Source organism: Ambystoma mexicanum, chromosome 11 (genome assembly GCF_040938575.1).
Source record: "Ambystoma mexicanum isolate Mex_15411 chromosome 11, UKY_AmexF1_1, whole genome shotgun sequence".
In the NCBI taxonomy this organism is placed as follows: Eukaryota; Metazoa; Chordata; class Amphibia; order Caudata; family Ambystomatidae; genus Ambystoma; species Ambystoma mexicanum.
In genome coordinates this window covers 427,697,359-427,711,680 of record NC_090934.1, presented here as the reverse complement: position 1 = coordinate 427,711,680, position 14,322 = coordinate 427,697,359, and the positions used below count along the sequence as shown (strand labels likewise).

The 14,322-nt window shown below is 43.6% G+C and overlaps 1 protein-coding gene across 3 annotated transcripts in view; it reads left to right on the top strand.

Moving 5' to 3' along the window:
- Positions 1–14,322, top strand: part of MAPK8IP1 (mitogen-activated protein kinase 8 interacting protein 1) — a 499,492-nt gene that overhangs the window by 401,407 nt on the left and 83,763 nt on the right. For all 3 annotated transcript variants that reach the window (XM_069623253.1, XM_069623252.1, XM_069623254.1), the window contains exons 6-7: positions 9,279–9,354; positions 12,356–12,528. In XM_069623253.1, coding sequence (XP_069479354.1) covers positions 9,279–9,354; positions 12,356–12,528 — 249 coding nt within the window. The remainder of the gene's footprint in view (positions 1–9,278; positions 9,355–12,355; positions 12,529–14,322) is intronic.

Below are 14,322 nucleotides of genomic sequence, written 5' to 3'. Positions count from 1 at the left end.
GACAATAGTAAACAGGTGACAGGAAACCTATCATGCAACAATGGATCAGGGCAAGACACAACGGGCACCTACCTAGGTGGGTGTTGTAGGGTGCCTAGAAGGAGGTGAGGGGAATCTAACCCCGATGTGCAGTTGTAAAACGCCAAGGAATACCAGAGGACAGGAAGGCAAACCCAGCAGCTGCAGGTTGGTGATGGCATGCAGATATTGTGGAGGAATTCTGCTTCGTGTTCCAGCAGGAAGGTACAAGGTTCTGCCAATACACAGAGGAGGACAGAAGGCAGCAAGAGGTACTTCCATAGTACACAAAGTTCACTGAAGAGGCAATCCGTTAAGCAGTCCGAGGTCGGCAACTAAACATCAAAGATAAGGGTGAAGACAAGAGCAATCCGATTAACAGTCCGTGGTCATCAGTAGTAAAGGGCAGATCAATCCAGTCGTAAGGCAAAAGCAATCCAGGGGCGTAAGCGAAGGTTCAAAATTCCAAAAGATCCGTGATAACAAGGTCAAGGAAGCGCATAGCAACTGCAGAGCACTGATAAGCACTGCACTATGGAACCGGCTTCCTTATGAGCATACGATTACAATCACGTGAGCAGAGCTTTACGTGATCACGTGATCGGATCCATGACGCTCGGATATTGCGAGTTGTACTGTTGCTTGGGTTTCGTTTCCATGGAAACCGCAGTTTCCTTTGTGGCCACAATCGCCACGGTCGAGGGAAATGATGCGTTGGTAAATCATCTGCAACAGGAGAACCGAAGTGCCGTACATCAAGATGCCGCTACTGGGTGTGCACAGGAGACTTCAGGTAGGTGTATGGATGTCAGGGGGGCTGCCTGGGGTAACTGGGTACAAGGGAGAAGGCGTGCCAAGGGAGCTGCTAGGGGTAACTGAGTGCCTTGAGGAAGGCGTGACAGTAAGATAATCCAGTATCTTGGTGTAGTTGCGTTGTTGATGGTTTTATGGACTATGTGGGTGGTTCACTCTAGGTGTGCTTCACCATCAAGAGATGCTGGGTGTGAACATAGTATTGATTCTCTGTTTCACACAATAACTGTGCCACAAATAATTCAAGACCTTATCTGGTTTTATTCATTTGTATTTATGAACTCCCGTATGAGGGCCCTTTGTGATTGTATTTGTGAACTCCCATAGGAGGGCCCTTTGTGAGACACGTGTTTCGGCACGACCTGTGCCTTCATCAAATCCCACCGGCAAAGTATCTGATCTTGACCGTTCATGTCGGTTATCCGATCCTAGATTAGAATCGGAACGTCGATGCGAACGGACGAGATCAAATAATTTGCAGGTGGGATTAACCCAGGATTTGCAGACAATAAAAGACAAAAGAACACAACAACCCAAGCAAACACAGACAGAAGACAATGTACTGTGTGATATTGTAACACTGAATTTGCCCTGATTTGAAGAAGGCACCGGTCAAATAATGCCTCTAATTGGTGGTTCACTAATCCTCTTCTTCCAATGCCTATTCAGCTTTGATTTTCCCATTAACCCGCTCGGGTGTGCTTTCCTGTTCTGCCCTCTCCCCTTCTGTCATAACTCATTGTCTCTGCAGGCCAGCCTAGCCTTAACGGTATGCAGTCTATTCCATCGAAATAATTTCCATCGAATCATTATCCATGGAAAATATATTCATTGAAATGGTTTTCCATCGAAAAGCAGATACCTTGAATTTTTTTTCATTGAATTTCCAACTGAAACATACCATTAAAATAGATGTATGGATGTTTGGGTTGGAAATTCAATGGGTTGAGGAAAGGGTTACATTTTGAGAATGGAGGATTGGGGGGAACCCCCCCAATAAAAAATAAACACTACACAAGTTAGAGGGAGCTGTCCAGCGCTGAAATACATTATAGATTTCAGCACTGGACAGCTCCCTCTGACTTGTGTAGTGTGCACTTTTATTTTCTAGGACTGGGGACCTTTATTGTATTGGAGGTGTGGGGGGACCCCCACCCCATAAAAAATAAAATAAGTGCATACTACACAAGTTGGGGAGCTGTCCAGTGCTGAAATACATTGCATCTGTATTGAATCGATTTCAGCACTGCAAAGCTCCCTGAAACGTTATAATGTTATTCAATGAAAGAACTTTGTTAAAATTACTTTATGGTTCAGCTGCACTAACAAAGTTTTTTCACTGAATTTAATGGGTTTTTACCAGTGCATGCTATTTTCCTACAACTTATTAATATCATACTCACCCCAATATAGCAACACTTCTGTCCAATTTACTATGTTTCACCTTAAAACTCTGCCATATCCCACTTTCTAGCATCATTTTTAAGTCTTCTTTACACTTTTTGCAACTTTCTCCACTGTTTTTGCATCTGTCGACGTCCACAAACTTCTGATATCATCACAGACCTTCCGGTCAGTGCCATATGACCATGCACTCGCACGCAGCATGATGACATGTCTGCGAAGGCGTCCGCACTTCGGAATCGGGTCCATGCTTGGAAGACAGTTTAGAACTGCATTTTCCGACTGATCTAGGAACTTTCAAGCTCAAAATGTACCCTTGCACAGCTCCTACACCTATACGTACTCATTATCCATTAACAATCTAGTGCAAAACACATATTTGGAAGAATATTAAAACTGCTATTTCTCTTAAAAATGGCATCAGATATTGCCCTCCCTCTTCCCCAAGAGCCACCACCACCACCAGCTGGAAGACCTACATAACAGAAAAAGTGCATTACTTCCAAAGACAATGAAGAGGACCAAGAAGATGAGGTAGAGGAAGTGCCTACCTCTAGCATCCAGAGAGAATCATGGGTGTGGCAGTTCTTTACCACTGTTGGGGGTGTACCAAAGGCTTAAGATACCAAAGTGAAATGCACAAAGCGGGAACCTGGGGTGCTAAAGAATTTTCTTCCTACAGCGGGATGCTTTTCCAAGATTGCCACCTTGGAAAGAGAAGGCGGTGCTCCGTACAGAGCCACTCTCCCCTTTCTATAGCAGCCTGCAGAACCCTATGACCATATTACCACAAGCACATTTTGTTTCCCTTTCAAACCTATCCTACTTTCGAATAACTTTACCACAAAGTCGATCCCAGGTGGACATGGCCACTTTAACACCATTATATGTCCCTGACGGTCATGGCCAGTAGCTAGATTGTCTGCATAATGACCTTATGCCATGACCCAGACAATCTGGCTACTGCCCACGGCCACAGGCTATACCTCAGTCACCAAAGGTATATGAATATTTTTTGTACCTACATTATGACACTTGTCAAAAAATAAAACACAGGCACATTTGCAAAACCATGCTTTAATGTCCTTCCCAATGCTCCTCACAAGTTTGCTCAAAATCCGCCCATGTTTTATTTTTTCAAAAGCGTCAAAATGTATGTACATGCAATAGTCATATAATTTAGCCCCCACTTGACAAAATCCATTCAGTCTTTATACAACCATTGAAGGTTGGGTCTATAATCTTCACATTCGTCAAATAGCAACAAAGTTATGAGCCATCTAAAAATGTTGAGACCCCCTCTCTAATTTCGCCCCTCTTGAGAAAATCCCACCAAACTTTAGAAAACCATTTATATCTAGATCCAAAATCGTTTTTCCAAATGTTGTGCAGATTCATCAAATGACACCACATTTATATGCCTTTAAAATATTTTGGGATCCCCCCTCTAATTTTGCCCCCTCTTGACAGAATCCCACAATACCTTGCAAAACCATTCAGGATTAGGTCTAGAATAAAATTGCAAAATTACATGCAGTTTCATTGAGTGGCGCAAAAGTTATAAGCCATCCAAAAACTGCTTTTCCCCAACCCTGTAATGCAGAAATAGGTACAGATCCCTAGGACATCTGAAGCGTCCGCGGTCACCACAGGACTGCCCCAGGACATCTGGAGTGTTTGCGGACTGTCGGGGGTGAAACAACCCGTTTTGGCTTCCTATGGCCATATCCCATCCCATCCCTTCCTCATCCCCCCACCTCCCCAGAGATTGTTGATTTTGACAAGTGCAATGTTGCTTTTTTTAAATGTTTTCGCCACACTGTCCACGGACCCCAAAAAAGTCTGCGAATCCAACATGGCGGGCGTTTCGCGGAAATCGGCCCATTTCACATTTTCTCACCACCCAATATTCCGATGTCCGTGGACCACGCAAAAGTCCGCAAATGTGCTGGGCCAATTAGAGGCCAGTCCGTGGACCAAACTGGAAAGTGAGTCTGCGGACCAGACATAGATATCAGTAATTTTTTTGCCTTACGTTTTGGTCTTTAAAAAAAACTACTGGATGGATTTACACCAAATTATCAAAGGCACGCTTTCGGGACAAAACCGCCACTCCTGCTGCAAATTTGGTGAAAATCTGTCCAGCGGTTTGGGCTGTAGGCGTGAGCAAAGTGTTTTCCCATTATGTCTATGGGAAAAAAAATAATTTTGGCACCCCCTATAACTTTGCCCCCCCTTGACCAAACCTCACCAAACTTTGCAATAAAATTCAAAGTGGGGCATATACTTTTTCTGCAAAGTTTGGCTTGGATTCGTCCAGGGGGAGCGAAGCTCTAAGCCACCCAAAAAGTGCTCTTTCTATGGATTTAGCAACTTAACCATAACTACATGGCCACTACCGCAGGCTATGTAATGCATGTTTCACCGACTTTCCATGCAAAAAATGTAAAGTGTTTATATAACGAAACCCTATTCGATGAAAGGGTCTCGATGCATAAACCCTTTGCACTTTATGTATGGCAATTCGATGAAACACCTTTCAATGAAAAAGATTCCATGGAACATAGCCTTCATGGAAACATTTTGATGGAAAGACATGTAACCGGGCTTAACGGCATAAGTGCCTGACTCAGCAGCTCCATGACCCCATTAAATGCTGGTGCCTGCATGCACCACTCAACAGTTTCAAACAGGTAATGTGTTAGTGTTACTTTTCACGAGCCAGCCCTTGCGCATGCTGGTGTCTCACTGTGGAAACTGGGGTCTCGCATGCAAGCTCGTCTACCTCTTTGCCTGCCCTCAATCATTCATAGGAGACTACTGTGCCCATCCTAGGGTCCGGATATGTGGCTTTCCTGGTTCTGGTGGTGAACTGTGGGAATGATTTGATTTGGTAAGCACCTTAACGTCATCCACTCTCCCCTTCCCCTGGCTAGAAGGTAGGGTTTTCAGCAGCGGCTGACGTGAGCAGGAACGGTCGGGAGCAGTTTTCCACTACTTTTCATTTTTACTGTTAACAGTTCCACCACTTTTTGCAACCATTTTCACCATTCCAGAACAGTTTTTTGTGAAGTTAAATTACAAGTCTCCATTTTACCACCAGATATCAGTTACAACTAAACTTAAATCTGTTTCAACTCAATTAGGTGTCAACCAGCATGACTACAACCCTTGAAAAATCTCGCTTTCTTCCTACTCTGTCCCCCGCCGGAGTCACAGTTCCACTACTCTTTTGCTACACTTCTGTCACAGACTTTGAGGCAAATATACCGGTTATGAGGCTTAAGGGTTTGAGGAGGGTGGAAGTACTTTGGCGGACCCACTGCATTCTCCCAATAGACGGCACTTCACGTAGCTTGTAGGCTCCACTGCCCCCAGAGTGCCGCATTCCATAGGCGACCCATGCAATGTGATATTGCCCAAAAATCCCGAAACAAAAATATGATAGATTTGATTGCATTTCGGCTGCACGAAAATTTTGTGAAGCCGAAAAATTCGATCGAATTCACCATACGTTACCATTGTAGTGGACAAGGACAGCAGTGGTGTCCCGCGCACCCTTTTTTGCTACAATGGTACCGGGGATTGTGGGGGTGTCCCACGCTTCATGTACATAAAGTTGTACAAAAAAAAGATGACCCTGCTGTGCCGGTTCCCAACCATGTAAGTAAAGGGAACCGGCGTGCCATGGGGATGGGGGAATCGGCGGCACACAATGAGTTGTGCCGCCAACAGTTAAGTAGGGTGGTGGGTGGGGTGTGGGTTAGGGGAATGCATCTGAAATCATGCGTGATTTCACCGCAGCAGCATTTCAAATTTGGCTTTTTCAAAGTCGAAATTTTGCGATGCGGTGAAATCACTAGTTACTGCAATGTGACTTTGTCTCAGAAGACATTGAGCTAGAGGAGGTACAAAATCCAAAGATAACACATCTGCCTCCTATAGCAAGGAGATGACACATACACTTGACGCGGGTTGTGCAGGTGGGAACTAACTGAATGGTGAAGCACCACATTCCAGTGGTACACGCTGGGAAACCGAGTCCATCCTGAAGCAATACTGACCTTAAGGAAAACAGGCCAATCATGGAAGGTCTACAGAGTCAGAGTCTCAGTAGGAAGTTAAAGCACTCAAGTCACATTCTAAGGAGTAACACTGTGTGTTGGCGACACAGAGTAAAACCGCTATGTGCGGCACAACAAGCATGTACTGACTACTGAAACAAAACACTGCCATTTAGGAAATGAGGAAAAGTACCTTTGTGTGACCAAACAAGCAAGTATAGAAGAAAAACTTCCTCTAATGTGGGAAAAAGGATACAATCTAAAAGTATAACTCCATATCTGCATACAGCATGAACTAATACTACGAGACTAAATATCTTGAGAAATGAATTGAACCATCTCTGGATAATGCAAACCAAGCTATCTCATGAAAGACTCTGCAGGTCCTGACAAATGGATTAATAGATCTTTGAACTATACTAGCTCTGAAAGTGTTGAAGTGTGAAATTACGTGCCCATTGGTTCACATGGGCATCAACCCTCATACTTTTTCTTGCTAAAAAGGGCACAAAAATAATGTAGCTTTTTCTCCAAACAGCGACCTTTGAACACACCTTTATTGTAACGGGTGGAACCTAAAGTCTTATTGGATAGTTACTTGTATTTCCTCTGCTTGGGTTTCTATCGCTTTTGTGTGGGTATGATGTAGATCATGTTTAAAAAAAGGCTTCCTTTAAAATTAATGGGCCTGGCGTATCCCGTCGTTTTGCCGACAGGAATTCCACCAACTTCTTTTACTTCACTGGAATTCCGCAGACAAAAACACATTGAAAAATAAAGGGGGTGGGGATAAGGGGTTAAAATGGGTGGGAGGGGCTTAGGGCAGGGGGACTAGCATAGGAAAAGTGGGGGTTTGGGAGGAACCCCTCTGCCCCCCAATTTGTTTAAAAAAAAAATGGAATAAAATCGATGTGTTTTTTGGGTGGGATTCCGGCAAAGTAAAAGACTTCGGCGGAATTCCTGTGTAACCGGGACATTGAGTTCTTTATCCACTAATCTATTTTATATTGTGATGGTTGGTTTGTTGCTTCTCCAATAATATCTTTGACTCGCCTCTACCTGTGAATAGCTGATTGGGTGTTTGTGATACTCGTGAGTGATTCCGAATGTGATAAGGTACATTTTACAGGCAATTCACCTCTAGAGCCTGTTCAGTTAGCAGTCAGTGATTTAAGGTTTGAAGCTAAACGTTGGTCAGATGAACAGGTGGGATTTTAGAGCTCTTCTGGATGTCATCAGGCAGGATCATTCGTCATAACGGGAAATAGGAATGACTGGTCTTCACTTCACTGCAGCCAGGCGTTATTGGCTAAAGTTGGGGGCTTTTGGCAACATATGTTTGTTTTATTTGTCTTCTAGGCAGGGGGTTTCTCTACCATCCAATGTTGTAATGCACAGCATGTCGCCTTAAGTCTGTATGGCTCATGTAGCCAGTGTTGGCTTTGCTGAGTCCAGGACAGATAACCCAGACTACAACTATAATGTGGCCTAGACTTCATCATCAACTTGACCAATACTGGTCCGTCTACTGGTGGAATATGAAGTTTTGAATCTTAAAAAAGACCCTTTCTATTCACATGGAGAATTTAACAAAGGAAAAACATGTGGTCTGCATTCGCGACTATTCAATGGTTGAGCATGCGGTTTGTGAGTGTGTGGTCTATGTAGACCATTGGGCTGGGATCCTTTAGTCTATGTATAATATTGGATCAGTTACAAGAAGGAATAACTCTGTGAGTCTGCGCCAATCCGTTATCACACACTTTGTGTTTTATTCAATCCAAAGTTACATTAAACAAAATAAGGATGCTATTCTGGTCATCTATGGTTGAGTTAAACAAAAATAAGAATGCCCTTTGTGTTATAAGAATGCCCTTTGTGTTGACACGTGTTTCAGCTAAATAAAGCCTTATTTTGTTTAATGTAACTTTGGATTGAATAAAACACAAAGTGTGTGATAACGGATTGGCGCAGACTCACGGAGTTATTCCTTCTTGTATGTTATAATTTCACGGTATAGGCTGAATACCGATAATTCCGAGGAATTGCGACACCATTTAAGAAGAGTGACATTCAGATTATATGTAAAATGCACATGACTCAAGGGATATAATAGGAGTCGCCCACAAGACCAACTGTAGACAGTAGAAGCCAATTTCTTACTCTAATATTGGATCAGGTTTTGGCTAAACCTTTGAATGTGTGGTCTACGTGCACAAATATGGATGGACTTGTTAGGGATAATGATAAAGAATGTGTGCTCTAGATACATTTTTCATATGAGAGAGAGAGAGAGAGAGAGAGAGCGAGAGAGAGAGATCTTAAATAGGATTTTGCTGGGGTTGATAGTAGAGATACGCTATTGGTCTATGTACCTCTGAAGGATGAGCATTGGTTCATCCCTTCAACACTGAATTGGAATTGGAGGCATACTACAAACTACAGTGTGTTCTGTGCAAACGATTTGGATGGGATAGTTGGACATTCCACAGATGACCATATGATATGATAGGTTATTTATAATGCGCTTAATACCCAGAGGTTTCTAAACACGGACCTGGGGATTGATCCTGTGTTGCTCCGTGTCGTCTTGATTCCAAGGTAAGCACGTTGCCCCTGAGCTATCCTCCCGAGACGACCATGTGGCCAATATGCACGGGTGAGATCACTGGTACCGTTAAGGAGAAGCACTTGTGCATCATCCATTACATTGCAATGGTTGGGTATAATAGGTCTGAGTGTGTGGTTAGGTATACTTTTGCACTGAATTGCTGGACATAGTATGGGTGTACCTCTAGTTACATACACAATTGTATATTTTTCTTGAACATATTACCTGCATCCAACTGGGCATGAACTTGGAGTTCAGGGTAGCCTCCCTCTGTATAGTTGCCAAGTGCTCCACAAAACCCTACCCATCCCAGCCTGTGCGTTATCTGCTGTGTCTGCTACTTACATTTCCTTTTCTTCTTGACCCAGGTGCAGAGTCATTTGGCCTCTTCTCTTGCATCATCAATGGGGAGGAGAGAGAGCAGACGCATCGAGCAGTCTTCAGGTCAGTGTCTGTTGCTCAAGTCTTCGTCTTCTTCCCTTCTGCTAACCCAAGCCTTGAATGTGAGATTAGCAAAAGCCCTATCGGAGTTTGAATCCTTCACAGAACCATGGGTTGTACCCACGGATGTCTTGGCCAGAGCCTGTTCTGCTAGTCCAGTGGCTCACTAAATGTGCATAGGAGTCTGTCTAGACACTACCCCTGCAATGCGAGCAAGTAAAGTGTGTTACAGAGAGACCCACTGGCTGTGCTGTGACTTTATTCTGAACGCTCCAAAGGAGGTGCTTAGGCAACACGTGTTTTCTTTTTCAGTTCCTGTAATGTTTTAAAGTTCACAATAAGACACTCAACTGTTGATTTGGATCCCTCTGGCACGAGGATCACTCCTTGGGCACTCCGTGTCCCTGGATCTTGATTGCATGAACCCAGTTCAGCCCTCTTTGAAGTTTCACTGCGATTCCATGTTTGCGTTGCTTTATACTTAATCCCCTCAGAGACCATAGCAATGTGGAACACATGTTGCCCAAAGCTGTTGCTGCCGTCCAACATGGGGAGCGCAAGACCACCCCTCCCCGGCTCCCCGCACCCCTTCCACTACTGCTTCCTCGCCTCCAGCTGGACAGGAATGTTCACAGTAATTACTGAAAATATAGAATGAAAAGGAATGCTAAAAAATATTGAATGAAAAATCTAGAAAACACAAAGGGCCTCTTTATAACTCAGGCGGTCCGGAAATAACGGTGGCGGTAAACCCGCCGCCACCGTTGTTTCCGGACCGCCTGATCCCGACTCCTGCAGGTGGGAGGTGATGTACCCGGCGGGTCTGACCTGGCGGGTTTAGCACCGCCCGCCTGCAGGCAGACGAGGAAACACCGGCAGCATTACGAGATGCTGCCGGTGTTTCCATGATCCCCATTCCCATCGAGTCCCAGAGGACTCGATGGGAATGGGGATTAACAATTCCGCCTCCGTGATTCCCGGAAAACCGGGGTTGTAACGCCCCGGTAATTCCGGGAATCACGGAGGCGGAATGGTAATAGGAGTCCGGCGGTAACCAGGCGGTTTTACCGCCAGACTCATAATGAGGCCCAAAGTCTAGAATGTGAAAATGCAGACTAAGTTGAATTGCAGGGGTGTGGTGAAAGACTGCTGAGGAAACCATGAACAATGTGGTCAGGTAAGGAACAGGGGAGTGTAGACGGGTCACAGGGACTTTTACCCACTTTGCTCCTTTTAGGAAGTGGCCTATAGTAGGTACAGATATGGTAGTGGTAAGCATGGTAGGCATTAGTTGGCCCAATATGTGTTTTAAAGCCCAATCATGCAACAGCTTGTTTGCTATTACATTATCGATGTTATTGTACTTCTAATGAACTAGTTATCAATTGCATAATTTGTTTGACTTTTTTCACTTATCCTTTTGATCTTGTTATTTTGAAGATTTTCCCATATAACCCTTTGAATGCTCATACCAGTCAAATGAGGGAATTTGGGGTTGTAGGGACGGTAAATTAGGTATCTCTTATGATCCAGCAATGGCAAAGGAATGCTGCATTGCGAGCAGCTCTACTGTGGTCAGGTACTGAACTTCAGAATTCATGTCCAAGAAAAGGAAACTAGGCCAAATCGTTCTTTTTTTTAAATATAATTTTGTAAATTAACCTAACATTCACTGTCATTTACTTTAAAAAATACCAATGATCACAAAACTATAACAAGGTTCTCAAGTCAAATCAGCAATAGCTTGTTCAGATTACATCTTCATATGTGTTTCTCCGTGTGCTTACTTGTGCCCGGTGAATACACCTCTGGTTAAATTGACATTCTAAAGAACAACACAGAGAACGGGGTGGTAGGTGCACCTGGTGCCTGACATGTATGGCCATATTAGTAGCTGATACAAAGGCTCTGGACCCTTAACCAGCTATGTTGTTCCAGATTTGCCAAACCAATGAGGTTCTCGAACCATGTACCATTCTAGGGTTTGGTGGGTATTTCCATTTCCTCAAGACTCTCCTTTCGCAGATGAAACGGCCCCAGAAAGCCAGAATATCCTGTACGCTCACTTGCTTGCACACATAGGATTGCCCCATTTAGATCTGTTGCAGGATTAAGTTCTTACATTAAGCATCACTGTGATTGTCTTGTTGAACTAAGAAAAGGGAGAAGAGCAGGTCACTATGTTCCTGGTAGAGCTCAAACTGGTGCTGAGGATTGGATCAGGCTCTCCACTGCCTCCCGAAGATGCCCCAAACCATGTTCTGTTGGACTCCAATGCATAAGTAAACATTGCAAGAAGGTTGATGACATGGACTAATGTTGTACATAAGGGACTCCCCTTGAATCATGAATCATGTAACTACCACTGCTGCTTTGTTATTCTGTCATTTCATCATCTAAGCAAGAAAATTGCATTATGTACAATGGGCGAACTAATAGAGCCCGCCCTGAAGATGGCACACAGAAATGCATCGGCAAGGGTCGCTGCACGCCAATATTGAAGAATAAAACAAAAGATGTCTTTTAACAAAACTATAAGACTACAGAATTATTTGAAATTGACTGACTGTATTGTAATTGTCTACATGGTCTAATATATAGTAGTATTCACCACACCCTAGGCATCCCCAGGTCTAGTGAATGTTTCGCTAGACACTCTGTTAATTGTATTTGTACTGATGTATTGTACATCCGGTCTCAGGAGGAAACCTTTAAGCTTCAAGTTACTATTGCATCTAATTATTATTAAGAACAATCACCTCAGTGGTGCCCACCCCAACCTCCCCCCGATTTTCAGAACATCTTAGAGGACCATTCCAACATTCCCAAAAGTTGTCTGAGTTTTAAAGAACTAGATTTTCTCTTTCCGGGATCAATGCAGCAGGGTATAAGAGGGCCTCTGTTCTCAGCCCCTTAGCTAATACCTAATGAACTTCCAACACACACCGTGCCCCACTAACCTTCCTGACTCCCTCTCTCTGCTTGTGTTATTGGCTTTCACTAGGTTTGTACCTCGCCACGACGATGAGTTGGAGTTGGAAGTAGATGACCCACTGCTAGTGGAGGTCCAGGCCGAGGATTTCTGGTATGAGGCCTTCAACATGAGGACAGGAGATCGGGGAATCTTCCCTGCATATTACGCCATCGAGGTCGCCAAGGAACAAGATCACATGACAGGTATGTTATGATAATGTATTTTTATAGAGCACTCATTCACCCTATTGTCCATTTCTGCTGGTACAGATTGATCAGAATAGCATATTTGTAGGTCTTCTGGGACCAGCCAGGTCTTACTAGGCTTGTGCAAGATCAGGTGGTCAGGATTCAAAAGTTATGTGATAAGACTCATGAATGCACAAACACCCTTTTTACTGCATCTTTCAGGGAGACCTACCTTGGTTATACCTGTGACGTTTGCTTAAGTAGAAGGAAGGGTGGTACCATAATAGAGTATATGAGCAATGCAGAATGTCTTCAAATGTCGTCCCTGATGAAAATGCAGCCTGAGCAGCAAGATTACGGAGATGTTATCTGGCCTTCTGATCCTTGACAGCAGTTCTGCAGCTGTGTCCTGGATAAGTTGAAGATGCCAGATCAGAAATGTTGGACTGCCTAGTAACAGTGAGTTACCATTGTTCCAGTACTTGGGAAATGGTGGCAGTTACCACTGAGCATGAAAGAGAAGGGTCCAGAAATGGCAAAGTGATAAGCAGAAAAAACAGCCACTCAAGGCTGCATTTATATTAGGGGTAGGACACAAGGGGTTGTCAAGGTCGGGTGTAAGCTCTTGAGCCATGAGGGTGTGGGTGGAGTTCTCATCACAGTAGGCCACGTTAGTACTTCTGGCCATTGACCTAAATGACAACCTAAAATGGTGAACATCAATGAAGAATCATACTGTGTACAGTAACTAATTCTCTGGAAGCATGTCAGCCATCTTGGATTATAACTTGCTGTAGGTGAAAAGCACATTAATTAAATATTTATTCAGAATATAAATGTGTAAAAAAGTAAATGTTACATTTTCAACAACCAACATTTAGTCACTTAAACCACACATTTTGTTAGAAATATTGTTAATGATGAGATTCGTGAAAATATTTTAAAATATAGCAACTTAGTTGTCTTTTTGGTATTGAAAATCTTTTCCCAAGTATTTCATGATATGTCGCCGTATTGCAGTAAATTGGAAAAAGTTCCAATTCAAAGCAGAACACAATTTTCCTACTCCTGTTGTTTTGAGTGTCATGAAGTCAGTACTTTCAAGGCTTTTGTTAGATAAATGTTGCACCGAGGTAGTGCTATTTTTCATGCTATTAGTAATGTAGCAAAAATTTCCCCGTGAAAAGTGCATTAAAATCATTCTTATTTGTACAAGGGAGATTTTGCCCACGTACAAAATTGTACTGTCAGTGAAAAGGTTCTTTAATGAAAGCCCTAATGCGAAGACCATATTGGTTTTCTGGTCTGTAAAGTACGTTGCAAAGTGCAGGCTTGTGTCTAATATGAAAGTGTAAAAATCGCAAGTAGCTGCATGAGGAAAAGTGCAAAGATTCCCCGGAGGGCGTTTGTTGAATGCTGTTTCAGAGGGCTAAGTTGTGATGGTAAACCATCTCTTGGTACTGTATTCTCACAGTTCTACTCCACCAGGGGGATACTTCTCTTCCCCTGGTCTTACTTTTACCTTGCTTTTCTAGCCTGCAAGTGTGGGTCCCAGAGACCTGTACGATTCTGCTGCTTTCCTTTAGCAGACCTGGTTCACTTTCCTGCCAGGTGCTGTGCCATAGAAGAGGATTCATGATGCTCTTCTCAGGTGGGTGTGGGTAGTAGGAAAGGAAGAGATACAGCTCTTGGGTCCTAGATTCCATAGGGAGAGGAAAGGAGAGTATGTTCAGTCTCTTTCTTAACTTCATTCAGCCTGGTCCAAGTTAGAGCTAGAGGGGGAAAGCTATTCTAGGAGGATGAACTTTG